Source organism: Leuresthes tenuis, unplaced genomic scaffold (genome assembly GCF_036924035.1).
Source record: "Leuresthes tenuis unplaced genomic scaffold, fLeuTen1.0.hap1 SCAF_3, whole genome shotgun sequence".
Taxonomy (NCBI): Eukaryota; Metazoa; Chordata; class Actinopteri; order Atheriniformes; family Atherinopsidae; genus Leuresthes; species Leuresthes tenuis.
This window is the reverse complement of record NW_027325357.1, coordinates 28,707,135-28,733,594: the sequence shown is the minus strand read 5'-3', so window position 1 is coordinate 28,733,594 and position 26,460 is coordinate 28,707,135. Positions and strand designations below refer to the sequence as shown.

General features: G+C 41.9%; 2 protein-coding genes across 2 annotated transcripts in view; one reads left to right on the top strand and one right to left on the bottom strand.

Moving 5' to 3' along the window:
* The window catches only part of LOC140303927 (uncharacterized), a 30,240-nt gene extending 4,174 nt beyond the window's left edge, over positions 1 to 26,066 (top strand). The window contains exon 3 of the mRNA XM_072382915.1: positions 16,850 to 26,066. Coding sequence (XP_072239016.1) covers positions 16,881 to 17,015 — 135 coding nt within the window. The 5' untranslated portion in view covers positions 16,850 to 16,880 and the 3' untranslated portion in view covers positions 17,016 to 26,066. The remainder of the gene's footprint in view (positions 1 to 16,849) is intronic.
* Positions 16,236 to 26,460, bottom strand: part of LOC140303919 (EF-hand and coiled-coil domain-containing protein 1) — a 169,377-nt gene continuing 159,152 nt past the window's right edge. The window contains exon 10 of the mRNA XM_072382904.1: positions 16,236 to 16,247. The gene's annotated coding sequence lies outside the window, so the exon portion shown is untranslated. The remainder of the gene's footprint in view (positions 16,248 to 26,460) is intronic.

Below are 26,460 nucleotides of genomic sequence, written 5' to 3'. Positions count from 1 at the left end.
GGGGTTTGTCGATGAAAGAAATTATTCTGATTGGCTGTTCAGCAAAGCTGAACAATCCTTGATTTCACCCACTTTGTCATTATTTTTCATCTCTTCCGCTTCCTATCTTCTTCCACACTCAACAGATCGAGTGTTGCCATGCCACTCCCACAACAAATCACTTACTAATCACATCAAAAAGTACATGCAAACTTTTATTGTGAGTGAACAACAGTGGTGTGATAATTAGCAATCAGTGCTTTATTAACAGTTTTTATCTTAACCGCATTCTTGTTCACTTGTTAAAGTACAAATAAAGTACAGCTCCCTTCTAACTAAAGAATTGCATCTTCTTGTGCAGATGATACATCCCAGCTGGCAGCTGGACATGGTCTTTGCAATGCGTTCAAGTGTTTTAATAGCTAAATTACAATAAGATTGGGTTATTCAGTTCATGTAGACAACTTAATCTGACAAGAAATCGGATCGGGTTACTTGCGATCGAATTAAGACCCTGAGATAACTCGATCCAAATGTACACTGAACGTGCCTGTAGACGACAGTGGATCGGATCGAGCGTTCTGCGCATGCTCGAGATTTTTTCCCACGATCGCCACCTGGAAGTCGAAGGAGACGATATTACTGTTATTGTCGCCGCCGCGATGATGAATGCACCGTTGTGCATCGCGTTTGTGCCATAAACACGTTCATCACAAATGTAGAGGGATGTAGCTTCATCTTGCTCTTCGTTCGCCATCTTTCTGAAATGCCTTAGTTTTGCTGTTGTTAGTGGTGAAGACATCAACCGGAAGTGGCTCTATTAGTGACAATTGAAATGGGTACAGCGCCACCTATCATACCGGGGTATGACATGCTTTGTGCCAGTGATTCGATTAATTCACCGCCATATATCCAAGGATAATTACCCTTGCTCAGATAAGGAGCATAACCCAACTATAGCTATAATCGAGTTAATCTCATCATGTCAACCCACTGAGTGTGTTTATGCAATGTGTTTTGGGAGCCAACTATTTGTAACTCTCAGAAGTATTAGAACTGTGCCCTTGGAAAAAATGGCACATGATATGGATATAGGACTAAATAAAGGCTAATGAGAAGCTGGCAAATGCCATGTCCTTTCCAAAGGTAGCTTCAAATTTGGTATCAATAATCTGATGCTAAGTAATTCTGAGTCTGACGGTGGGAAACGATGAAACATCCAATGAGCCGTCTAATACACAAACCCATTGTGACAGTGACTTAATAGCATGCACAGGCTAGCAACTAGCATGCAACCCATCAATATAGCTATTGGCTTGATGGGTCATAGTCAGATAGTGACTGGCAACTAGCAGGCCCAGGCTAACAACCCCACTGCCTTTGCTAGTAAAACCCACTTGAGCCCCTACTGTCTATGCTACATTCTTAGCTTAGAGGACTGGAGCTACATGCAGTGGATTTTGAAAATTTCAATTGGTTGTGCACGTTTTTTGCACATAAGCAATTGTATTTCTAATGTATATCACAATGAAGTTGAATATGAAAGGAATTCAGTTTTAGTTTTATTCATCTTTCTTCATATTCAGCCGTTCCTATGACCAGTATGACTAGTATTCACAAAAAAACTATGTTCAGTTCAATTATTGTTCTACCGGTCAAGAAAATGTACGTTTAATAAGTAAGCCACAAAATATATTGATTACCCCTGTTTCATTTATATGTGAACAGCTTTGGTCCAACAGAGAGGTGTAACTCAAGTTAGACAACCATGCAAATCACAAGGTTAGCTGGTATAATCTGTAAAATTTTGATTTTTTGATCAGTCATTTAGAACATAAAAATTGCATACTTTTTCAAGATTCTCCTAAAATAGAATGTCAGCTAATCTTAGAAAATTCTTGAATTGTTTGCATCCTGTCCACTGTTCAGATCATTTTTCCTCACAAATGATAAACATCCTACCAAGAGTAACAAACATAAAATTATGTTGTTTTTTTTACCTGGTCAATGTCCACATAAATTCAGTTTGCTATGATCACATATCAAAGGTCAGTTTGCAAGAGACATGACCTATTTAGCCTCTCAATGTGCCACTGCACAAGCATTGGGGTACAGTATTTATAGTACTTTTTCTGATCCTTATTAAGTCAGTGTGAACTGAAAAGGGAACTTTTAGAGGTCAAGCTGCAGATTTAAGGATATATGATTTAAAAAAAAAAGAGACAGTTAAATGTGGAGATCATTTTTAATGAGGGGAAATGTGAATGCTGGGATTGTATTGCATCTACAGGATTGTCTGACTTGTCACTCTGGCCGGCCTCCCTTCTCCCTACAGTTCTCCCTACAAGGTAATTAATTGTTGAATAGTATTACACATATTACAGGGTCTCATACACATACACAGTCATCACACTGGGCCTGCGATTTCAGCTGCGATAATTAAAGAAGCATTAGCGGTGAGCGAATAAAACGTGCATCGATTTTTCTTTCTGTCATTTGAACTCCCCCGCCTCCATTCTCTCTTGGGGTTGTTTGTTTCCTCCTATTCCTTCTCTTTTATCTGATTTTATTTTTTATTTCATCACCTATCCCCATCTTATCATCCTTCATCTGCTCTTTTTCTCTTGTGTCCTCTTTTCTAATTCTCCTATTATTCTCCTTTTTTCCCTCCTATCCTTTCCTGTTCCTTTTTTTCTTCTTTCTATCCTCATTTCCTCCTTTATCATTATCTCCCTGCTCTTACGCATCACCTCCTCCCCTATAATTTCATCCTCTTCTTTTCTCCTCTCCAGTATTCCCCAGAGATGAACCAGTGTTTTAAGCAGTCCTGTTGTATATAGCTACTGTGGCTGGGGTGAGATTAACAGTGCGTACATGTCCATGTACATATGAAGACATTTGGGAACACACACACTCTCTAGCACACACACACACATCTTGTCAGCACCGCAGGTGCTGCATCAAGATAAATGAGCCGTCGTTAGCCAATCAGGTCAGCCAGTGGGAGGGTGATGGAATACCAAGGAGCGAGATCAGCTAGTGGAGGTCAAGCCACCGACAGGGGAGAAGTGTATTTGTGTGTGTGTGTGTGAGTTTCTCTTCTCACATGTGTTGCAACATACTAGGATTTTAAGAGGGAGGATTCCCTGATTAGATCTGAGCTTTTGCAAAGTTTACTCTTCCACCTCCTCCTCCTCGTTACTGCTCATGCTTCCCCTTCCCTTCCGTCCTCGCTTGCTGTTTCTTCTTTGTTTTCCCCACCAGCTCTCCTCTGGGAAGTGGAGGAGTGCTGGAGATTGTTCTGCTGCCATTTGATGGCCTAATTGGTATCTCCAGCATGTTGTTTATCTCTTCATCAGTGATTCGTCAGAGTGAAGGAGACAGGTTGAGCAGGAATTAAATGTTGCTTAGTTTCCGCCTCTGAAACTCAGCGAGAAGGAAAAGGTAGACTTGATACTTTTTATCTTATCAGCTTCTCAAGAGAAAAGGCTAAACCAATTAAAAAGATGTCCACATATCATCATTACGCCACTGTAATCAATCAGTGGGCATGCCCATGTGTATGTGTGCCCTGTTAACATTTACACTACAGCTAATGCAAATGGATCTATGGATATTAATGCTCCTCCTCACAACTAACATGTTGCTGGGAGGGTGGAAGGAAAATAATTAACCCCACAGAAAAATTGAGCTTTCATTCTCTACCCCTCTCTGTGAATCTCTGTGTGCATGTGTGTGAGGGCAGAGGATTTTCAGGATGGCTGCTAGCTTTCTTTGATCACTAATCCTTTTTCTGGCCTGACTTTATGTCCCTCATTCTTTTTTCCTCTGCCCATCTCTCCTCTCTCGTCTCATCTCGTCTCCCGTGCTCGCCTCACACTCGTTGCCATGTCTGCATTATGAGCAGCTTACAGGCAGATATGTAGGGCAGGATGCCCTCTCTCTGTATTTCTGACTTTGTCGGTCTCCCTTTTCCTCTTGCCCCTGCTTCACTGTTCACTGACTTTTGAGCATTTAAGAAATAGGTTTAGATTTTGTATCTAAATTGTACTATAATTTACTCAATGAACCGCATGATGTAATGAAGAAGACTTAAAAATTGTGATCGAGACCATTAACTTGCTACGACAATGTTAACTGGAGTAATTCACTGTCTAAGAAGAAGGGCAATTTTCTCAAAGACTACCTTGAAACCAAGTGGATCCTTACAAGAGTCACAAAATCATCATCACAGGAAAATATTTTCCAGTAATTGGGTTTTTGGGTTTGTTTTCAACCAAACAGCATCCTACAGCAGCTGCAAAGGCAAAGGCCGTCAGTGATGGTGGATCCTAAAGTGTTCAGTTTATATGCTGCTGGAACTTTGATTTGATTAGGACTAGACAGTAAATCTTAACTGTAACCAGAGCATAGAACATGTGACTCCTCTCCCTCTGGTGTCTGTAAGAGTTTGATTTGACCGACTCTGTCCAATGACTGACTAAAGCTATTCTGTCTTGATAGAGGGATTGTTCAGATTGTTGTCGGACTTTTAATCCTTTATACAGTATAAAATCTATCACCTCGGTATCAAAGTATACTTAATATACTTAGTATACTTATACTTAATAAGAATTCCATCTTCTCTGGATTCCAGAATTTGCCATTACAGTTGTTATATCCATATCTTCTGTGCAGCTGCTGTTACGGATGCACAGATAGATCAGCTAAGCATAAGTATCAGCCAATATTCAGATTGCTCATTACAGTTGGTTTCGATAACGTCAACCGAAGGCAGTGATAGATAATGTGTGTGGATACTGAACTGAGATGAATTTACATTTAATTTTGCTTGGCACAGAAACATTATGTTGGGTCGTTTAAACACTGAAAAGTCATCGTTGTTCATAGTTTAACAGGCTAAAACCCTTTTTAAACACAGATCATCTTTATATGCGTATGGTTATGAGATTTTATTTATACATTTGTATGAAATCTGTGCTCATCTAAAGACAATGTGATGAATGGATGAAATTATATTCATTCAGTCATTATATCCCTGGCATTAATTAAAGATTTTAAAAAGACAAAAATATTCTGTATTACCTATCAGCCAAATTATTATCTTTGCTATCACTATCGAAATTAGATAAGAATTTCACAGCAAATGCATCCCTTGCCAACGTAATGTACACAAAGTCAGAGAATCAGACCTACGCTAAATGGATGAAAGGGCCAAGTTAAAGAGATGTTAAGAAACAATACGTATATTTTAAGTCTGCTGGGATTAATGGATAAAATGCTTTTTCTGGTTAACATGAAATAATACAATAATACAGATTCTATTTCTGGATTCTGAGTGTGCTTTTGTTGGTCACGTGGTCCACAGCTGGAATGGCACCAAAACATTTTGTATCTTCAGTGGATGTTTGTGATGTCATATCTAAGCTGAGAGGAACAGTGCTGTACTGTGCAGACAACACTGCTGACATAAGTGAATTCTGATGAGGATTCTTTTAAATAATCTCGTGCAAAAAGTTGTCACTTTGAAAGCAAAATTCCCATAAATACGTATTCAACAAGACCAAGACAGAAATCACTGTGTCCAATTAATAATGTGCCTTGGCATGAAAAACAGAAACTCCCACTTGTAGTTTTCTTATGCCAAAACGGGATTTGCACTTCATTATTTGGCTTATCAAAGCATCCCTTGATTTATTTCAGCTTTAAAAGGCCTTTGTCCTCAGGTTCTAAGTGTCACTGCTCCAGAGATTGCTTCAGGAATTATTACAGTGGGTGACCAATAAGTCTTTCACCTATGAAATGTGACTACTTTAAGTTATTCCCAAAGGAACATCTTCCCTCCCTCAGAGGTCTTTCCCTGGTATGTTTTCTGCAGTTTCTTTCTGTCTGCCTCTCCTTTCCTTCCTTTCTCTCCACTGCTCTGAGATCAATGTGACCTTTCATTCATTTTCTTTCATGTTTTCAGTCACTCTCTTTCTCTCATCTTTTTTTTTTGTCTCCTCTCAGTTTCAGGTAATCTGTCCAACCAGCTGAGGTGTGAAATTGCAACAGTAGCACACATACACCCTCTAGCATGCACACAACACTTCAGATTTGCGTTGGCTGTGTGGATGCCTTACAGCATCACTGTTCAGCGTGCTCAGAACTTTACAGAGAGGCTCAGTGGTTGGCTAGCCAGTTGTAGTGTAACTGAAACCTTGTAATCTCTCTGCTCTGTGCACATGTCTCATTTAGCCTTATTCTCCAATGGGAACATCAAGGTTATGATAAACGTGCTTCCACCAGACTTCACAACATCCATCTGCCAAGTGCTACTCGGCTGTCTTTCACTAAAATATCATAACATAGCACAAAGACAACATATCTTTGCATCCCCTTAATTTTGGGATGCAAACTAAATATAAACTTATATGGCAACAAGTGCAAGCTCCCTGCAACTTCCAAAAAAAAGATTTTTACTTAAAGTATCTACTGTGAAGAAAAAAAACAGTGATTGGCCACGTGGAATGGACCTTTTTTTAGCCTCACCAGCAATGTCCATTGGTGACAAGATGCAGCTAGCTTTCCATTTAACATGTTTATGATGCAGAGGTGTAGTAAAGGAAATATCCATCATGTAAAATGTGTCTTTACTTGCTGTGACAATTACTTACTGATCGAGGAACTGAACATTCAGTGAGGCTGGCTGAGAAACAGAAACACTGTCCCCACCTCACAACAATTACGTTTTGCTGCGTGCTGCTGATCAACTGAATCTTTCAGGAGTTGTCAGACATGCATGCACAAGGACATGTCGGATGCATAATGGCATTGTGTAAAATCTATCACATCACAGCCTTCATTCAAACTACTATGACATTTTTAGTTTTGAGTTGTTTGAGGTGGAGAAAATATGCTCTTTTGTGGCCCACTTGAGAATAGCCACCCCGAATTGGCTCCCGCATCAGAATTCCTACTTACCCTCGCCCTACATCAGGTAAGAAACTGACTTCTCATCAGAACTTCACACAACCCCACTTACAAAAATTAAAACAAAAAATATAACCAATAAAAAAAACCTTCATATCCTTCAGTGACCAGTTAAAACAGATATGTTAACATTGAAGTGAGGAGTATGGAGCCCTCCCAGAGAGGGTGGATAGGACTGGGAGCAGGTGAAGTGGTGTTGTTTGAGTAGTTGTGTGCCTGTGAGTGTATGTGTGTGTTGGGAGAATTTTTAAGGTGTGTGTGTGTGTGTGTCTGTGTGTGTGTGTATGCATTGGCGGTTGCAGGGTGGGGGCAAGCACAAAGCAGTGGCCTGTTGAGAAGAGAGAGAATGGTTCTGTGTGTTACGGAGTCAATGGGCTCTTTGTTTGCTGGGCCTGGGAGACAGTTAGTCATGAGGACAGACTGAGACTCCACCACACCAAAATGTACCTAAACGCACACACCAGCTCATCTCATCTCAAATACCAGAACCTGACATGATCATTCAATCTACAATATACATACCTCACCATCTTAGTTTAAACCTTATTAGTTTTCCACTTTTAACATGTACATTTTGCTCTTTGTACCCTCAGCACCTTTGAAATGGCAGAAAATTCTTGTTTTGTTCTTTTTTTTTTAGCCCTGAGAGGGGTATGAGGAGGGTTTACCTGAGAATTGGACAGAAGGCATTTTGTGTTGGACAAGGGAGTGAGGAACAACGAGAAGGAGAAGGGAAATGGAGAGTAGGAGGAGGGGAGGTAACATGGAAGGGGGGGGGGGGGGGTGCAGGAATGCAACAGATACAGGTAAAACCTTTGTCCAGGTTGCAAAAACAAGTGCAGAATTTCTACATCCATGCTGGTTTTAGTGGTCATGTGATGGTATGGGGAGGGTAAAACAGGGTTTGATTAACTCATAAAGAAGAAGGAGATGGAGATGGAGGAGAGAGCAGGAGAAGATTCACACAATGACTGAGAGAAGTGAACAGGGGAAAGTGCAGAAATGCTGCTGACAGTGACATTTCCAATGTAAGTAAAAACATTTTTTTTCTTCTCATTCTTTATGACCTCTCCTGCTTTTGAAAATAGTCTGTGAATTATGTGAGCTGTGTTCATATACCGTATTTCTGCTCTTTGCACATGTGTGAAGGCTGGTTCAGTATAAATAATGGATAAAGGTGCAATAAGCTATCAGTGGAAAGTCTCTGGGCTGTTGACCGTTGGGATCCGCATTAGGATTCTGTCATTCAAATTCAAAGGCACAACACGCAGCTTATCTATGCACTTTGTACACACACACTTAATGCAAGTGTACACATAGTACATACACACTCATAGTCCCGTGTGCACTTCTGCAAACACTGATCGCCTTATCTTGTCGTCCAAATAAGAAGATAAATAAAGCACATTGTCTGTTTCCACTGTGGATCGCGATAAGACACAAATCAGCTTACACACATAAGCACACATCTATGCATAAGCGCATACAAAAGAGGGCAGAGTTCACAGGGATGAGGCTGAAAATTTTGGATTAAAACCAGGATGGATGACTTTGACATTAATCCTTACTGCTTCAAACTCTTAGTGCCCATCTTTCTTTATTCTCAAACCCTGTTCTCCTTATCTTCTTTTTATCACTGCATGTCTTTCTAGCCCTCTGACTCTCCCATTCCCATGTCTGTTACCAGACCAGCTTCTCGAAAAGAAGGAACTCCCCCTCTGAACTGCAAAATGGCTCTTTGTTCACCTGATTAATAGAAAATGTCCACAAAAAGTTCATGTTTCTTTGATAATCAGTGAACTGAAATGTGTGAACATTGTATGTGTGTCACCCCCTTAAATTAAAAGTGGTAGCTTGGCATTTTTTAGAAATATGCATTGTTGCTCTCCAGCTGACATTTACCACTCTGCATGACAATGATCGTATAGCAAAAAGCTGGCTAGACTGGCATAAAAAACAAGAAAAAGATTAAATTGCTTCTGCAAAAAACTTTACCAACAACTTGTTAGCAAAATTGAAATTTTGACAACTTGATATTTTAATTGATTATTGATATTTAATACTGAATGGCACAGTTAACAGAGATAGCAATAGCACATAAAGTGGTGGCAGCAAGTGCATTGTAAGTTACAATTACCACATAGCCTGAATCATGTATGGGGATATTTTTGCATTTGAATGGGATGTTTAGGACCAAGTTATGAACAACTTGAAGCCAGCATGCACACAGTATCACAAAGCTTTTCGAATAGCAATAAAAAACACCTCACAATTAACAACACAAAGTCAGACATCTGGATCTGCACAAAGAATGCAAAAGTCTAATTAGCTCACTTAATACTAAAAAGTCATGATTAAAGTGTGTGTAATAAATCAAACGTTGTCGTTACTCTTTATGAACTGAAACAGCTGCATTTGTTGTCGCAAACTAGATGTTCACAAAAGCTAATGTTATTTTTTTAGCTAAAGTAGCTCCTAAAACCATGTGTTTAAGCATATTATATCAGAAGAAAAACATCCATCCATCACTTAATCCAACTTGGAGGGCCTATTTCAGCTGTCATTGGGCGAGAGGCACGGTACACCCTGGACAGTTCGCCAGTCCATCATGAAGAAGTCATCTTACTATTTGATTTTAGGGACATAAAAACTACCATGAAGCTAAACACTTACTTTAGATTAAAACCATTCTTGATTTATTTTTTTAAGAGATTTGTGCAATGGAATTGTACTTTAAATTATGTACCCAAATGCCATAATCTGTCTGATTTCTCAGCACACACACACAAAAATAATCTCACCAACCATACATTGGTGTGAAGAGTTTAATTTCAATTAGAAGGACATTATGTGCAAGGCATTCAGTGGTAGTGCCTAACCATCTCCCTTGAGGACACAGGGCTTTTCCCGATTTGATCACACCATATTCAAACACATAACTCTCTGAGTTATACACACAGCCATCAATATACTGTAACTATGTGTGATATTTATATATATTTGAATGTGCGCACACACACACAACCAACATATAAGTCCAATGAATGTCTCAGAAAAGTCCTGATGTCCTTAAAACAAGTGGTGAAGGAAGAGAATGTTATCTGGGGGCCTAAAAAGAACATTATTTGAACACTTGATTTATGTCTTCTTCGGAACCAAACTCAGGCTCTTAACCGATTTCAGAAAAGTCCATAAAACCTTTTAAAAATGTTGTCACAGCAACCAGCAGCAGATGTCATACATGTCTTATCGATGTCTAGGGCACGTCCATTTTTTTCTGGGTTGTAGTGTCAACCAAACACATTATTAGTGATTAAAGATGGTTTAAATGCACATACTGTATTACTAGACCTTCTTTACTCATGTTTAGTGTGGTAACTTCAGCAAAGGGCTGAATGACAATGATAAGAAGATGCACTTTTCCACTTACAACTACAAATATGGAAAAAAGCAACAACAACAGGAACAGTGTTATTGACACTGTCAGGTGGAACAGTCAACATGTTTCTGTGACATTGGAAAAAAAATCCATGTTAATTCCCAATAAAGCTGCTGTCATTCATATATTTTCACTTACTTTTGTTAGACAATTACACTTATCAGAATGTGATTGAAAGCAACCCACCAATGGTGAGGGAAGCTGTCAAGCTGAAGAAGGAGGTCTTTTTAAGTTTGGTTGTCACCTTGGGTGACTGAGTGGCAGAGAGGGCCACAGCATTGGTGGGTGTGGAGGGTTAAACTCAGGCATGATTGGACTTTGGAGAAGTCATGAAGAAGGACTGGCCTCCAGGATGTTCTTGTAAACCGTTAGGTGGCTCAGGAGGAGAAAGCAGAGCTTTTATTGGGTCTCAGGGAGAGATCGTTGGCCCAAACCGGGGATATCATTGAAGGAACACATTTCACAGAATCTTCTTAATCCAGCTATCATTTCCTCCACTGAGGAGACAGGGGAAGACGTGTTCATCGCCTTAGTAGAGGCTGCCAAGATTGTTAAAAAGCTTCTCATATGACTGCTGGGGTGAACGACATTCGAACTGAGATGCTGAAGGCTCTTTATATTGTTTGGCTGCCTTGGACTCGACTCTTCAATGTCATATGGAGCTCTTGGCCAATATCTAGTGGAGTTGCAGACTTGGGCAGGTGTCCCTATTCATTTTGTTTTTCTCCAGGTCCCAGAACAGTGGACCACATCTTTATCCAGAGCTACTGAGGGGATCATGGGAGCTTAATTCTACAGTCCACATGTGTTTTGTGGACTTGGAGAAGACTTACACCCATGTCCTTTGATTCTGTGGGGTGTGTTGGGTACCAATGTCACTGTTGAAGGCTATTAGGTCCCTAAAAAATCAAAGAAAGAGCTATGTCCACATCCTTGGCAAAAAGTCCAGCTTGTTTACAGAGCGTGTCGGACTGCCGGGACTGCCCCTAGTCACCAATCCTGCATGTGGTGTTCATGAACAGGATCTCGAGGTGTAGTTGGAGAGAGGAAGACATGTAGTTTGAGAACCTCAGGGTTTCATCTTTGCTCTTTGTGGATGTTGTATTTCTTTAAGCCTCTTCAGGCCAAGCCCTCCAGCACGCACTGGAGAGATTTGCAGCTGAGTGTGAAGCAGCCTGGATGAGAGTCAGTCCCTCCAAATCTGAGTCCATGGTTCTCAACCGGAAAAGTGTGGAGTTCTCCCTTCGGTGTGGAGTGGTCTTTGACTCAAGTGGAAGACTTTAGATCTTGTTCATGAATGATGATAGGATGGAGCAAAAGATGGAGAGACGGATGGGGTTTCAACTACAGTTTTGAGGCCGTTGATCCAATCCATTGTAATGAAGAGGGAGCTGAGCCAAAAGGTGAAACTTTGGTCTTACTTGTCAATTTGTGTTTCAGCCCTTGCCTATGGTCATAAGATTTGGGTAGTGATCGACAGAATTAAATCACAGGTAGAAGCAGCTGAAATAAATTTAAATGGGAGGGTGGCTGGGCTCAGCCTTAGAGATAAGCTCAGGAGCTTGTACATCCAAGTGTAGCTCTCAAGTAGAGCTGCTGCTCCTCAGCAAAGGATAAGAATGAGAATGTTCAGGCATCTGATTAGGATGCCTCCTGTTCTCCTACTAACACTGTCAGCTTTCAACCATCAGTCAAATTATTCTGCATATGTATAGGTATTGGTTCACAAGTTCTTCCCAGACAGTGCATCCCTAACTATATTAAATACACAGCAACAATAGTATCTTAAAATCTATTATCAGTCAGGCTTTTCTGAGAGTCACTAAAAATCTTCTCTTAACTCCACTAATTACACATTTATTGCAGGAGTTACTGCTCTTTAGAGCTGACTGAGCCAATTAGTCATTCGGTGGTTGGGAAACTTGGGCCTTAGAATGAATAATTCACAACTGAAAGTTTTATCAGAATATTAAATAATTCAGACTCACTCCTGATCGTTTATTTTTCCTCAGCCAGTATCATGGTAAAAAATATCGGTCTGATATACTGTCAGACCAATATGTATGGTATGGTGCCGTGCTGTACTCAGGCATGTGGCAGTTAGTTTTATGCGTGTGTAGACGCACATAGGCTGCTTTGCCTCCCTCTATGTTAATGTTGACTCATCCATTTTCAGCCTGTTAATAATTCAGAGTGTTTGCATCTCATCTCTGCATTCGTCTGGGAAGAAATTACACATGGCCAAAACAAGACACCGAGTCCGATGCCTTGTAGTATGGCAGCCATTGCACCAGAGGGAGTTTGTGGGGGAGGAGAAAAGGAAGAAGAAGAAGAATGGTGAGAGTGAATGGAGGAAAGATCGAAGGACAGGAGAGAGGAATTGGATGGTACACGGGAGACAAGAAGGATACACATTGGAGAGAGGTGTCTCAGCACTGTTGTAAATCCTCTGCAGGGCCTTGTAAGCTGTCAGACAGGCTGAGGGTATTAAAGCCATGAAGTGAGAAAGCTACGCACACTCTTGGACACACACTGATCATTGTGAGGAGAGAAAAGTTTGCCCCTGCCACCAGTGTGACTGACTCACTGCTGTGTTTTATGGCTTTCTATTCCTATGTGATTTAATCTGGCATGTCACATAGGGTCTAAAGCCATTGGGTACAGAGTGGGAGATCTGCTGACAAGAATTAGGTGGATATATGGAATAGAGGAGTAGGGACAAAAGAAGAGCCCAAGAAGGTTTAATAGTAGGTGTAGACATACATGAGCAAGCACACACACACATTGGTATATATATATATATATATATATATATATATATATATATATATGTATACACATATACTGCATGGCCTGAGGTGTTTTTGTCACTGCTTGCAGGCAGCTCATTGTGTAGCTCTACTAATTGCCCCCATATGAGATATGCTGAAGTGTGTATCTGTCCCTAAAGCCACATACAAACAAACACACACATGAATGCAGACACTTTATGTTTGGTCTGTGCCTGTGTTTTTGTCACCCACTCTCTCCTACTTGTATTACACCCACGTACACACACACACACCTTATACTCTAGCCAGGCCTGCTGGTGCTGCTGACTCAGGTTGGTATTTAATGAAGCTCTCGGTTTCACCTCATGTCTCCTAATCTTAGTGCTCATTTGTGATTGGCTGCAAAACACTAGCAAAAACTGTTAACGTTGGGAGTTTAGTGAACCTTAAGACTACTTCAAAGTGTGTGTGTGTGTGTGTATGTGTTAGTGGAAGAAAAAAAGAGCCAGAGATGGAAACATTGCAGGAGAGAGGAAGAGAGTAACTGAAGTGCCGATATGTGGTGATATAGAGAAAAATGTCAGAAAAAGCGTAATGGTAAAGAACATTTTTCTCCATGTTGAGTGGCAGCGCTCAATAGACTCCCAGCCATGCCTCACTCTGTGTGTGCGTGTGTGTGTGTGTGTGTGTGTGTGTGGGTCTGAGGAATGACCTATCGACTGAATCTCAAGAACTTTCTCTGCATGGAATTTCTTGCTGAAAGCAGTAAAAAAATGTAGTGAAAAAGCTCTCTCTCACACACATATGCAGGCACGCACACACATACACACACATTACCTTGAGAGACGCAAACCCCTCAAGGTTTGTACCTTTCAAACTTCCAAAGTTTTCAAAGAGGCTCGGAAGTTTTTCTGAAATAGAACTAAAACTTTTTCATCCATGAGACTTATTATTCAACAGACACAAATGAAAAAGGAGATTATTTCCGGTGTGTTCAAAAGGTCACTGTATTTAGAACATATTTTTAAAAAATATGACATTTGCTCTCTGCAAAATCCAAAAGAAAAACTTGTGTGACATCAGCCTCCGTTTAACAACATGTTTTAAAGACATGGAAACTGAGGATAGCAATTGTTTCAGCTTTACAAGAGAACTTTGTGTTAATTCTGGTTGACTTGGAGATTTCTGCTGCTCAACAGTTTATTGTTCTCGTTATCTAATTCTCCTCTTCATAATGGTCCAGACGTTTTCTATAGGAGACAGATCTGTACTGCAGGCACACATATGCAAGTCATCCATGACATGGACACTGCTGCACCCCCATACCTTCACAGACCTTTCCACCTTTCTCTGATGACATCCTGGATGACTTTCTCATATTTGGTACACAGAGCCACGTTTCAGCTGCTTTTCTCTTCTGAAACGATGACTCATCTGACCACAGAGCACATGTTCGCTGTCTTTCTGTCCATCTGAGATGAGCTGTCCGGAGAACTCACCTGTTTTTCTCCACAAAGTTGATATATGACTTTCAACTTGTGTAAAACAGTTTCAGGTTACATTTTTGGAGGCAGCAGCGGACTGTGTTGAATAAAAAAAATTGGAAAACCACGTGGTCATATCAATCATGGTGGTTTGACAGTTTCTCATGCAGTGCCACCTGAGGGCTGGAGGGTGGTCTAACTGTGGTTTCTGTCCTTGGCCTTTTACACAGCCAGATTTCTCCAGACTCTGAAAACTTTTCATATTATTATGCTCTGTAGATGTTGAAAAACTAAAGTTCTTTGTAATTTTGAAGTAAGAAATATAATTTTAGACTGATGGATGATTCTCTGGCACAGAGGCGTGAGTCACTACCCATCCTTGTTTGGAAAGACTAAGACTTCAATGGATTATCCTTTTATGCCCAATCCTGACACCCTCACCTGTCCCCATCTAACCAGTTGATTATAGAATCCTCCAGAATTCTGTTAATTCTGTATTACTTGTAGTACCTATTTTGAGTTTTTTGCTGGCATCAAATTGTATTTTTGTTTATGTTTTCTAAACACAAGTAAGTGGGTCATTGCGATTCAGAAAACTTTTCAACTTGTCTGGAAAGAAAGTTTAGATATTGACAGCTTTTACTTTACAGTTTTACTTTATTGCTCTAGTTTTCCAACCGTAGACCTTATAAATGGTGATGGATCTCAGATGATAACAATTTAAAGTCATGTGCATTGAAAGAACAGCAAACGATCCCTGACCATACAATCGTCAGAGTTAATAGGGACAGATCCAGAGAGCGTTAATTTTCAATTTGACTTTCACAAATTCTAGTTCTATAGCTGAATAAGTTATTTATGTGTCTAGGGAACCTTGACTAGATGCATGGATGCATTTAAAGTCACAACCATATAGCCTGTTTACTGCTAACTGTTTAGGTGCAATTCATCCGGGGACACACATGCACGAACGATTTTTGAAGTGTAACAGTTTTGTTAATTGTTGAAGGCACAGGTGAATTCTGGATGGATTTGTGCTTGCCCTAGACTAGTGGTGTGAGCGGTATTGGAGCGGAACTATTTGATAAAAACCTGCTCCCTGCTCCGTTCACATGCTCTGCTGTAACAGATAAATACGTATCCATTAATATTTCAGAGAAATGTGCAAAGATGTCAGATTACTACCTTCTCACGAAGGGCTCATGATCAGAAATGGTAAATGGACTGTACTTGTATAGCACTTTTCTCGTCTTGCTGACCACCCAAAGCACTTCTTACACTACATGCCACATTCACCCATATTCATACAGCACGTCTTAAGGCTATACATAACTACGTACTTTCTAAACATTCATACACCGATGGATAGGCAACGTGGGGTTTGACATGTAGCCAGAGAAGCTGGAGTTGAACCACCAACCTTCTGATTGATGACTGCCCTTCCTCCTGAGATACAGCCATCACAGTATCTCAGTTGATTTTATCTAGCTGGTCGGATTTAAGCTAGTAAACAGGTAGAAAGGAGAAAGATAAATAAATCACACTGCAAAACAGAAAAACACACAAATTAGAACGCAACAAATATTAAGCATGCAAAATAAACTAAGAATGAGGAATCCCTCCACCCAGTGAGCCACCACCTATAAACCTATGACCAGCTCACTGGCAGTGAGAGGACCCCAGAATAGGATTAACTCAAGTTGGTTTAAAAAAGAAAATAAAACTAAAACAACAACACCAACTTGACTGGGAAGAAAACAAAGTTTAACAATTCATAATCAAAATACTAAATAAAACAAGGTAACCATAAGTACACAAAATATATTTGTAAAGGGGCAAAAACAGCAGCGGCTAAAGCTCAGCTACAGCACCAGAAGCCGACATCACTTCCCCGTTGCTGGGAATTGCACATTATACATCCACACATCCGCACATGGTGAGCGCTGCACAGACGAGGGGAGCACAGTAGTCCCCATAGCACTCAGTCCTGCACCTTGACTGGACGCAGTGTGGAGCCGGAAAAGCCCGGGGCAAAACCTACATTTAAAGAGAGCCAGGAAGTGATCCAGCCTCACCTGTTGGGCATCACTGATTAGGGGTGTGTGGCCAAGCAGGTAGAGGAGGGAGGGGGAGCTCTACCCATCACATGTCTCAGCAGATTGTTAGATGAAGGAGTGATTTAATGCTTCCTCTCCTCTCTGCAGGTTCACGTGGATGCGGTGTGTCAGATAGGCCATGCCCTTCACCTGCGCCTGCTTCTGTGGCCTGAACGGCTTCTGCCGCAGAAGGAAGAAGAAAAAACGGGACCGAGTGGTGGAAGAGGAGGGTGAGGAGGAGGAACAAGAGAGGGACGAAGAAACAGAGGTGTGACAGCTGTGCTGTCAGCTGAACTCCTCCCTCCTTCACCTTTGCATTAACAGACTGTAAAGTATGACCCAGGCTGCAGCTGCTCAGCACAGCCTGTCTGGTTTCATGTCTGGAAATATTAAAACAGAGATGGTAAGAGGGAGGAAACTCAGGCTTTTATCAACAGTTCTGAATGTGTGAGTTAAATAGGCATTTATAAACTACATATTGTATTTTTTCAGCAGTCTATGACTCAGGCTTGACGGTCTACTTCTTTTCTACTTTTTGACTGCCTGGACTCAACCACCACAGGGCTGTCTGGATCCATAGCCCCCAAAATGAATCAGACTGATGAAAATAAAAACGTGTAAACTCTTAGCCCGTTCCTATAACCAATCCCAGCGGTGCTCTCATTTTTCCCTGGCAGCTGACAGAAAACTTTACTTTTACTGATCTGATTCAAAGAAGAAAAAAAACTAGCTGTTTTATTTATATCTTGCTATAGCTGGTGTGCTGTACAAGGTGTGAAACGGCGAGCCTCTCTGGAAATCCATTATTTTGTTCAGTTACACCTCTCAGCGACGCCCCGTCTCTCCGTTCTCCACCATAATTGCACCTCCTCAATGGAGGCTGAATTGAAAGCGAAGCTCAGTGGAGCTCTGCACCTCCTCGTCTACCTGCTTATGTCAGATCAACTTAGTGAAACCTTCAGCCAAGTGAGAAAGTGTAAAGTAATTTCCAGAGTCACCCATGGAGGGCTGGAGCCCATCTCAGATTTTCACGCTGAGCTGGGCTCGATCTAAAGCCAAGCAGCTGTCCAATCAGCAGCTTAGCTGGAGTGTGAAGATGGGAGTCAAGGGTCAGAATGAGAAACGGGATTTGTGAGCTGTCCTTCTTCTGATGGTGTACAATATCTGTCTCGTTAATAGCCATACAAGTAATTACTAATACATACACATACTCATGCAGATCCGTCGATTAACGTCCCCCGGCGGATCAGAGCGTCTTTAAATGCCACTGCAGTCCACTTCCAGCTGTCACCTGTTTGAGAGTATTACTCGGCAAGCTTGTGCGTGCCGATGTTTCTTCTTGGCTGCAACAGTAAACTTTCCGAGATGAAACAAGTGGTTGAGATATCTTCAGCCACCATACTACAGCCTCTCCAGAGTTGGAGCACAAAGTAAAAGGCGCGCACACAGGTCTCATTAGCATGCGTGATTATGCATGGCACGTCCAGTCAGGCAGCGGAGATGTAATTAACCTTTTCCAACAGGAAACAGATGCCGGGATGTCACACACAAGCACGCACAATGAAATGCACACACGCGTGCGTCTGCTGTCAGGGAAACAAAGCCAACGTCACGGTGTCACAGAAACAAAGCCCCCAAAGCACCGCCTGGCACTCTGTGATAATCCCCTCACGCATATTTACATTCAGGGTTTAGAATATGTCTCGGTGCTGCCATCTCCACCCCCTGCCAGCTCCTTTAACCCTCCCTAAGTCCCACCTCTGCCATCCTCTATCATCTCTGTCTTACCTTTCGGCCTTCCACCTCATTCCCCTATTTCTTTCAGCTACCTTACCCTCTCCTCCATCTTTTACATCATCTTAAACTCTCTCCTTGGTCGGATTCATGCATTTATTATCAGTGGATTGTACATGGCCTTGCATGGCAGCTCCCGTAGATTAGCCCCCACTCTCTCTTTCTCTGACTCTGAATATCAGGGATTTCTTCAGGCGGGCAAAAAGCTGCTTTACGGCAGATTAATGGACGGCCTGTTTGTGTCTGTTGATGTGAGTCCGTGCCTGCGTGGAATAGATTGTCTGTTTACTCATTGTGCCGCTACAAGCGGTGAAATGAAACAAAGCTAAAGCCATTTCACAGTGTAGAGCACCTATTATGATTCAGTGTGTTACGACGCAGTCTTAATGAGAAAGAGAGAGAATGAGAGGAGGAGCTGGAGGAGGATGCGAGAGGAGGAGAGGAACAGACAGTAATGAGAGTGAGAGTTGGATATGGAGGGGGGGGGGGGGGGGGGGGTGCTAGACAGAGCAGTCATGCTAATTGGCTACAGTGGATAACTTTCTGAGGCGGGGGATGAGATGAGCGTGTGTGTTTGGAATGGGGGGGCAGCAAAAAGAACAGCGTGATCTGTCTGCATTGCAATCATTTAACGCTCCCTCCATTTCACCTCTTTAATGAGAGGAATATTCGCTTCAGCAATGGCGAAAGACTTGAAATTGATAGCGATTTGATGCTCACACGCACACACACACACACACGCACACACTGAGGTGGTACGATGTGTTGTTGGCACGTTGGGGGGGCGTACTGGCAGGAGTGTGTTTTCCATCAAGCTCCACATCCAGTCCTTTATAGATCATCGCAATTTTCAGGGATTGTAACTCAAGGACAAATGGCTAAAAATAGAGAGGTGGTGTTCGACTCCTGTGATAGCGGCGGCGGGGGGGGGGGGGGGGGCTGCGAAAACGAGTCCTGTCGCATCAGATTTGGGTCAGAAACAGGGGAAGAGCCGGCGAAGTGGAGAGTTACAGACGGAGATTCATCACTCGCTGCTCTCTCTACCTTCTCCTTCAACACCTTCCCTCTCCGCTGTGCACACCTGCACAACACAGAGAGAGAGAGGGGAGGAAGGGGTGAGGAAAGATATTTAGCGAGTGACAAGACAAAGCAGTAGTAGCAGGGTGGAAAAAGAAAGAGATGAATATACTTTGTGCGAGAAAATCTTAAATCACAGCTTGCTTAGGTGATATGATATGAATATATGCCATTCTAACCAAGGCCCTTTGCTGTATAATGAGCTCATACATACATTTGTATTCAGTGGGTGACGAAATCTAGTGGCAGGGACTTACTCTTGAATTGCGTCAGAATACGCATTCCCAGTCTGAAGGAATATTTGACAATTTTCAATTTAAAAAAAAAAGAAGCTTATTTGCTTTTGTGTTGAAAATATGACACTCGCAAAAGCAATGGGCCTAGACTAGAGGTGCGAGGACTGAAAGCACAAAACTGTTGGCTTGTAGGTGGATAACTTATTCTCAAAAGGTTTGAACTATTCCTTTAATCCAGTGAGTGTGGGTTGTATGTCAGTAAGCCTGTCCTTGCTCATGGACATGAAACTCCTAAACCAGTCCTAAAGTCAGAGTAAAGCAGAAAATACGTGTACTTAAGCACCCAGAAAAACATGAATAATTACAACGAGCACCCAGTATTGCTCTCTGCTCTGAGATGCTGGACACAAATCTGCTGACTGTGCTGACTGACGGATTTAAAATCAGCTCAAAATCAGCACCATACAAGGCAAACACTTTTAACTAACCACACTGCATATTTTAAGATATGATTCAGGTGAGGAAGGTTGGGGCAGCTGTAGCTCAGGAGGAAGCGCAGTTACCCACCAATCAGAAGGTTGGTGGTTCAACTCCAGCTTCCCAGGGCTACATGTCAAAGCATCCTTGGGCGTCTTTGCTTACCAATACGTCCATTGGTGTGTGATGTAGTTGACTTAAGACGTGCTGTGTGCGTACAGACTAGTCCATTTATTCACAACTCTCTGTCCCTGTGTTGCTGCACCAGTTATTTCTTTAACTTTGGTTATCAGTGTACGCACACAGCACTCGAACCTCTACTGTGCACTGCTGGCTTTTCACAGTAATTACTGTGTAATTCCAGTAAAAGCATGCAAATACAGTCCATTATCAACAACAGTACAAGACTGTTAGCTTGACCCTTCAGTCCTTTGAGCATTAATCTTATTCTCTTGAGCCCTTTCAAGATTTCCATTGCTGTGTTTCTGCTTCTCTGTTCACAATATTATTGCAATTCTTCTTCGTCTCAACAGCCCATTGCAATTTAAGTAAGCTGCATAAATTCAGAAAATTCTGGTAACCAGGAAGGATGCAGTTCCATGGCGCGTTCCAGGGTCGGCGTTTGCTTGACCTAAATGCATCATGCATCATGCAAATCCACTGCATCATGAATCCCTTAAAGTAAACCAGCCTTAAAAAACACAAACAGAAAATCTGTTTAAAAAAATCTGTTAAACGGTCTAATTCCACTATTCAGCAAAACACAGTTTTCGTTTTTAACATGTTTAAAGCCATTATTGTTAAGCACATCTAAAGTGCTGCCATAAATCTCTCATTTGGCATTACTTGGAGTTCCATTTGAGGGTGAATCAGGATGAATATGTAACACTTGGTTCACTCTGAAGAAGATGCATTAAAGGAAGGCACTAAACGCCACCACTGCTATCCAGGGACAATACTCAGATTTTTGATTTGCTGTAGTTTTATTTCCTGGGTAGGGTTTGTTTCACAAAACCGTAATCTTCTGGAGAAAAACACAGATCGCCAGGAGGGAAACACAATTAATACTGTGGCATGTTGAGCAAACTAACTTCTTAATACAGCAAGTGTCGCTTTAATTTTCAACACTTTTGTAAAACTATATGCTCTGTTTGTTGCCCTAAAGATGATTCTGTGTGTAGTTCAGGGCATCCTTACCAGTAAAGCTAACTCCTACTTTGGCTTACCGTTGCAAGCAAAAACAACTCAGTTAGCTGAGAGTCAAGTTTACTGTAGAGTAGAAAAAAGGTAAAGAATGAGCATACCTCCTAAATTCCACAATTTGATAATGGCCAGAGACTGTTTTTGACACTGTCAACTGAATTGACAGCAGCCCAATTCCTTCACTTGCAGTCCTGCAGTCTGATTAATGACAATATTTTTACCCTTCGTCAGGGAATGGAAGCCTTCACCTTGGAAATGATGCTGACATTCTGTACAGTTTCCCCTCAAGCAAATCCTCCTATGCAACAGAACACTGTCGCCTCCATTACTTTTCCCTTCCTCATCCACATCTGTTATGTTTTTCCCAAAGAGGAAGAAAGTGATGGTCCCACCAAGGCTAATTAGGAGGACTGAGATGCAGAGCACCGATAGACTAGCAATGGAGTCAGATGGGAAGCACAAATGCTGGCCGCTTAGAGCTTCCACCAGTCCCTGAGCATCAGAGGGAATAGGCATAGGCATGCCAAGAGAGGAGATATAAATGAGTGAAGGAGGAGGAGGAGGAGGAGGAGAGAGATATACAGCGTAATTGAGAGTGTAATGAGTTTTGTCAGGAGCACCTGTCAGGGTCAAGTTAAAATGGCTTCAGTGACAGAGGAGGAGAAGGAGAAGAGACTTTAGAACAGAGAGGGGGGTTGATTGAGTAAGGATCCTGGTGAGCAGTGGTCCTCGTCCATGTTAGCCTCATCTGATTGCCAATTTGGGCCAGTCTACAGGCATCAAACACCAACATTAGCCATGCACAGATACATAAATGTTGCTGTTTGGAGAGTACCAACCAGCTAAAAGCAGCTATATGAACTCAATCTCACACATGCACAGACACACACTGACAACACACCAATTCTGGCTGATTGGACACTTAACAAGACGTCCACGGTGTAGACCAAAGCGTGACACTTCTGCTTTTGTCTCCCACTTGTCCAATTTCCTCAAATGTTTTAAGGACACACCTTCTTGGTGCAAAAATTGTATTTTCATGTCTGTCAAACTGTGTTATCTTTGATATTTTTTCATCGATGCAATGAAAGAAATTGGAACAAATCATGTATCATTGCAAGAGACATGCCAAAAGATACAATTTCAATGGCTTTATCCCTTGAGCGAGGTGCCTTTTTATGCTTGACTGATTCACAGATTAGCTTTAAGTGGCTTGACAAACAGAAAAGCATTCCTCTAAAAATGGTCCGCTACAGAACTGGACTGATAATGAAAAAAGGAACCAATGTCCAAAGAAAAACTTTCAAAGACCTTCAGAAAGCCTGGAGAACTAATGATCAAAACCACTTTAAAAGATTAGAAGAAAGTCTGTTTGGAAGCAAATATGAAGAAATGAGGGGTGGATCAACACTCTCGCACAGTACAAAATCTGATAAACAAAATCTTACTATGAAGAGACTTTCTTGTTAAATGATACAGTTCACAGATGGTGTTACTGACACTGAACCAACAGAAAAAACAGATTACCAGAATCATGGAAGTAACTAAACTTAATCCTACAGCTCCCACTAAGTCAGTCAATTTTACAAAATCAACCAAACACGAGGTTTCAGTGTCATTCTTTGCTCTTCTTTTAACAAATAAATGTGGTCTGGTTGTGATATGAATTATGTAATAGCAGTTTCAATTGTTAACTGACTTAACACCTAAAATCCACCCATGGACAAAGGAGCTTGGAGCTCAAATTCCCCTTATGATTGGTCTTGTAAACCTCACAAGAATCAGGCATCTTGCAGGATAACGTGAGCTGCTATACAGTTCAACCTGCAAATATTGTACTCTACTTAAACATTGTGGTTATCATTATGTGCTGTTCCATTAGCCCTTAAACTCAAACCACACTCCTTCTACCAAGCTCTTGTATTTTTTGTGCTAATGTAGTTTTTGGGTGATTGTTTGAGAAAATCCTCAAGGTCTGTTTGCTGTGAAGTACAAATACAGCATCAAAGCACAAAAAAGAACTCTTTCTTTTCAAATCCCACTTGTCTCTCTCTGGCCTTTAATACTTACTTTGCTGTGTTTACTCTTCAGAAATTAGTGAGGCACGCCACTGTTGCCTCAGGATGACAGTGAGCTTCATTTTGAGCAGAACATTTGTTATGACCGCTTAAGATCTGAGATTATTTTATATACCTCGCTGCACAGGAAGATTATTTTGTGGGATATGACCCTCTTCACTACCATTGTCTGGGATTCAGAGCAGTTTTGCTTAGTCCTGTGTCAGAATTTAATAGAGGCAAAGGGGAAAAATGCATTAAAGGAGTCAAAAGAAGCTCCTCTGACAAAATATCCAATTCTTGTCATTTGAAATGCCAGAAATATCCTGCAGCCTTCAGTTTTTGTGGGCTGAAGGTTAAAGGAGATGCACAGTGAGATGGGCACTTTACACATTACCTTTAACAGAGTCCTCCATAAATCTGAACAACTTCTACAACTGCTCCAGGCTATCTGGGCTCAACAACACCATTTTTCCTCACTGCTGCTGTTACACTATTTTAGATTTGCCATACTTTTTCAAAAGTGAGGGGTGTATTTTGAGCTGTGTTTTCAAGCAGACTTTTCTAAGTGGCCAGGGGGGCTGTAAATAAGGTTTCGTGCCAAAACACCATCATCAATGGAAGATTAATCAATTCCTCTCTTCCTTTTTCTCCCAGATCTGCTTCCACCTCGCGTTCTCTCTCACACTCTTTCTGATCCACACACCTCAGCTAAAGCTAGTCAATACCGGAGTGGGTATCGAGCTGTGTTCTAAATGAGACTTTGATTTCTCCGAGGGTGGGGGTGGGGGGTGAGCCCGAGCTCCTGCAGCCATGGTGTTGAGCGCCCCATTTGCGACCTGTACGTTCGAACATTGATGAAGTGCGCGTGAGTGCGGCGAGCGTGCGCTTTAAACCCTTTTTGATTTTGTCCTGCTCAAGAACAATACTTTTCATTAGCGGCTGATGGCATTCATTAAGAGCCATTCAGCATGGCCACTAATGAGCTGATCTGCTCCTGAACACTTCATTCTACTTGAAGAAACGGCGTCGTGAGACAAACGCACACAGACGGCTTCGGTCGGAGTTTTTCGAAACTCTGCTGGTGAGGCTTTGTGTTTCATCTGCAAAAAAAACCCCAAAAAACAACAACACTCATTTGACCCTATTCACAGGATTTACTATGCAGATTATATTGTTTAAACCAACACAAAGCCTGTGACTTCAATCCAATACAGTCACAAAGCCACTTAGAACACTGAAAACGTGCGCTGTCCAGAATCCGCTCGTTAAAAACCGCCTCCCTGTGAGCGTCAGGGGACTCTGCTCGAAAGGATTGTGTTTGTAACATTTCGCTGATTCTTTCACGTCTCTGAGGCTTCTGCACCCACTCTGACCCAACAACACATGCGACTGCCTGTTTGTCAGAGTGAGTGTAATGCTATCTTCTCTTTTTGTGGACTCCTTATATTATTCATATCTCCAGGCCTTTGCAGCGGGGAAAAAGTGAGGCAAGATGGAGAGAGGAAAAAGCAGAGAGGGGACCTTTGACAGTGCAACACTGTGATGAACAGCTCAACATAGTGAGATACATAAACATGAGGTCAGGGAGTATCGAAGTGGGAGACGGAGGAGGAGGAACGAGACACGGCTCGACAAAAGAAAGAAATGTGTGAGAGCGAGGACGAGCAGGGGAGAGGCAGATATAGTGCTTCAGAAAGGTTGTCTCTCATTGACAAGCTCTCACTCCATTCAGGAAACCCACTAATCAATGCTTTGGCACCACATGCGCACACACAACAACCTGTGAGGTGGCGTGTGTTTGTGTGTGTGATGGAGCAGAGGATGTGCTTGTGGTCTGTGTGGCGCAGGAGTGTGTGTTTGAAATGCAGAACACGTCAAGAGTCCTAGGGAGCTCCTTTTGCAGCAAAGCCTCATTAAAGAGACACTAGGCTTAAAGCGAGGATACACTGCCAGACCACACACACGCGCTCTGACTAACGGAAAGCGCACAAGCAGAGGCAGCTTCGGATAAATCGAATAGAAATCTCTTCGCGGAGGAAGAAATGCAGCGTGGTGAATGTCCTCCTTTTTAATCCCATTTTCCCATTTCCTCTCCTTGTTTTCCATACGAATAAAGTTTCATTTGTCCGCCACCCGCCCCTCCCCCATCTGATGCTAATATTATATTCATGTATATTTGATTGTGTCAACTCTGTGGAGATTGGCTACGCTGTATCTAGTGTGCCTTTTAAAAATGCATCTATGAATAAATAATGTCTGGATCTGCTGATTGAAAAAGCCATATTGCCAGAAAGCCATGATGAAATGATAATGTAATATCTGTTCCTGTGCTGAATAAAGCAAAGCCATCTTTTCTTCCCCCAGTTTTTTTTTCAAATAATTATCTCAGCAAATGAAACCTACAGCTCTGTGGATGCACCTTACGCTGCTTGATTCTTCTGTATGGTCTGCACCGCCGCTCTGTGTGTTTTAATAAAGAGGAAGCCTCTTTCTATACATCTGATTGCTGTGTGGTTGTTATTAATAAAGAGACGCAAACACTTTCCCTCAGCCCCCCCTCGCTAATTGACAGTGATAGCAGAGACTCGTCTCCTGGGCTGATGTTGGGAGCTTAATAAAGATGCATTACTATGAGGCTGAGAGAATGATGCGCATCGTGTGATTTCCCCCTCCCCACCTCCTCCTCCCTTCACACAGTCTGATTAAACTGATAAACTGCGCCAAAAAGAGCCAGAGACGGGGATGTAAATAATGAAACAGCAGCGAGTGAAAGGAGGAGGTGAGATGAAATGGGGGGGGGGGGGGGGGGGGGGGGGGGGGGGGGTGTCACAGCATTGAGATAGGGAATGAAATCTCATTAAGAGCTGCTCCA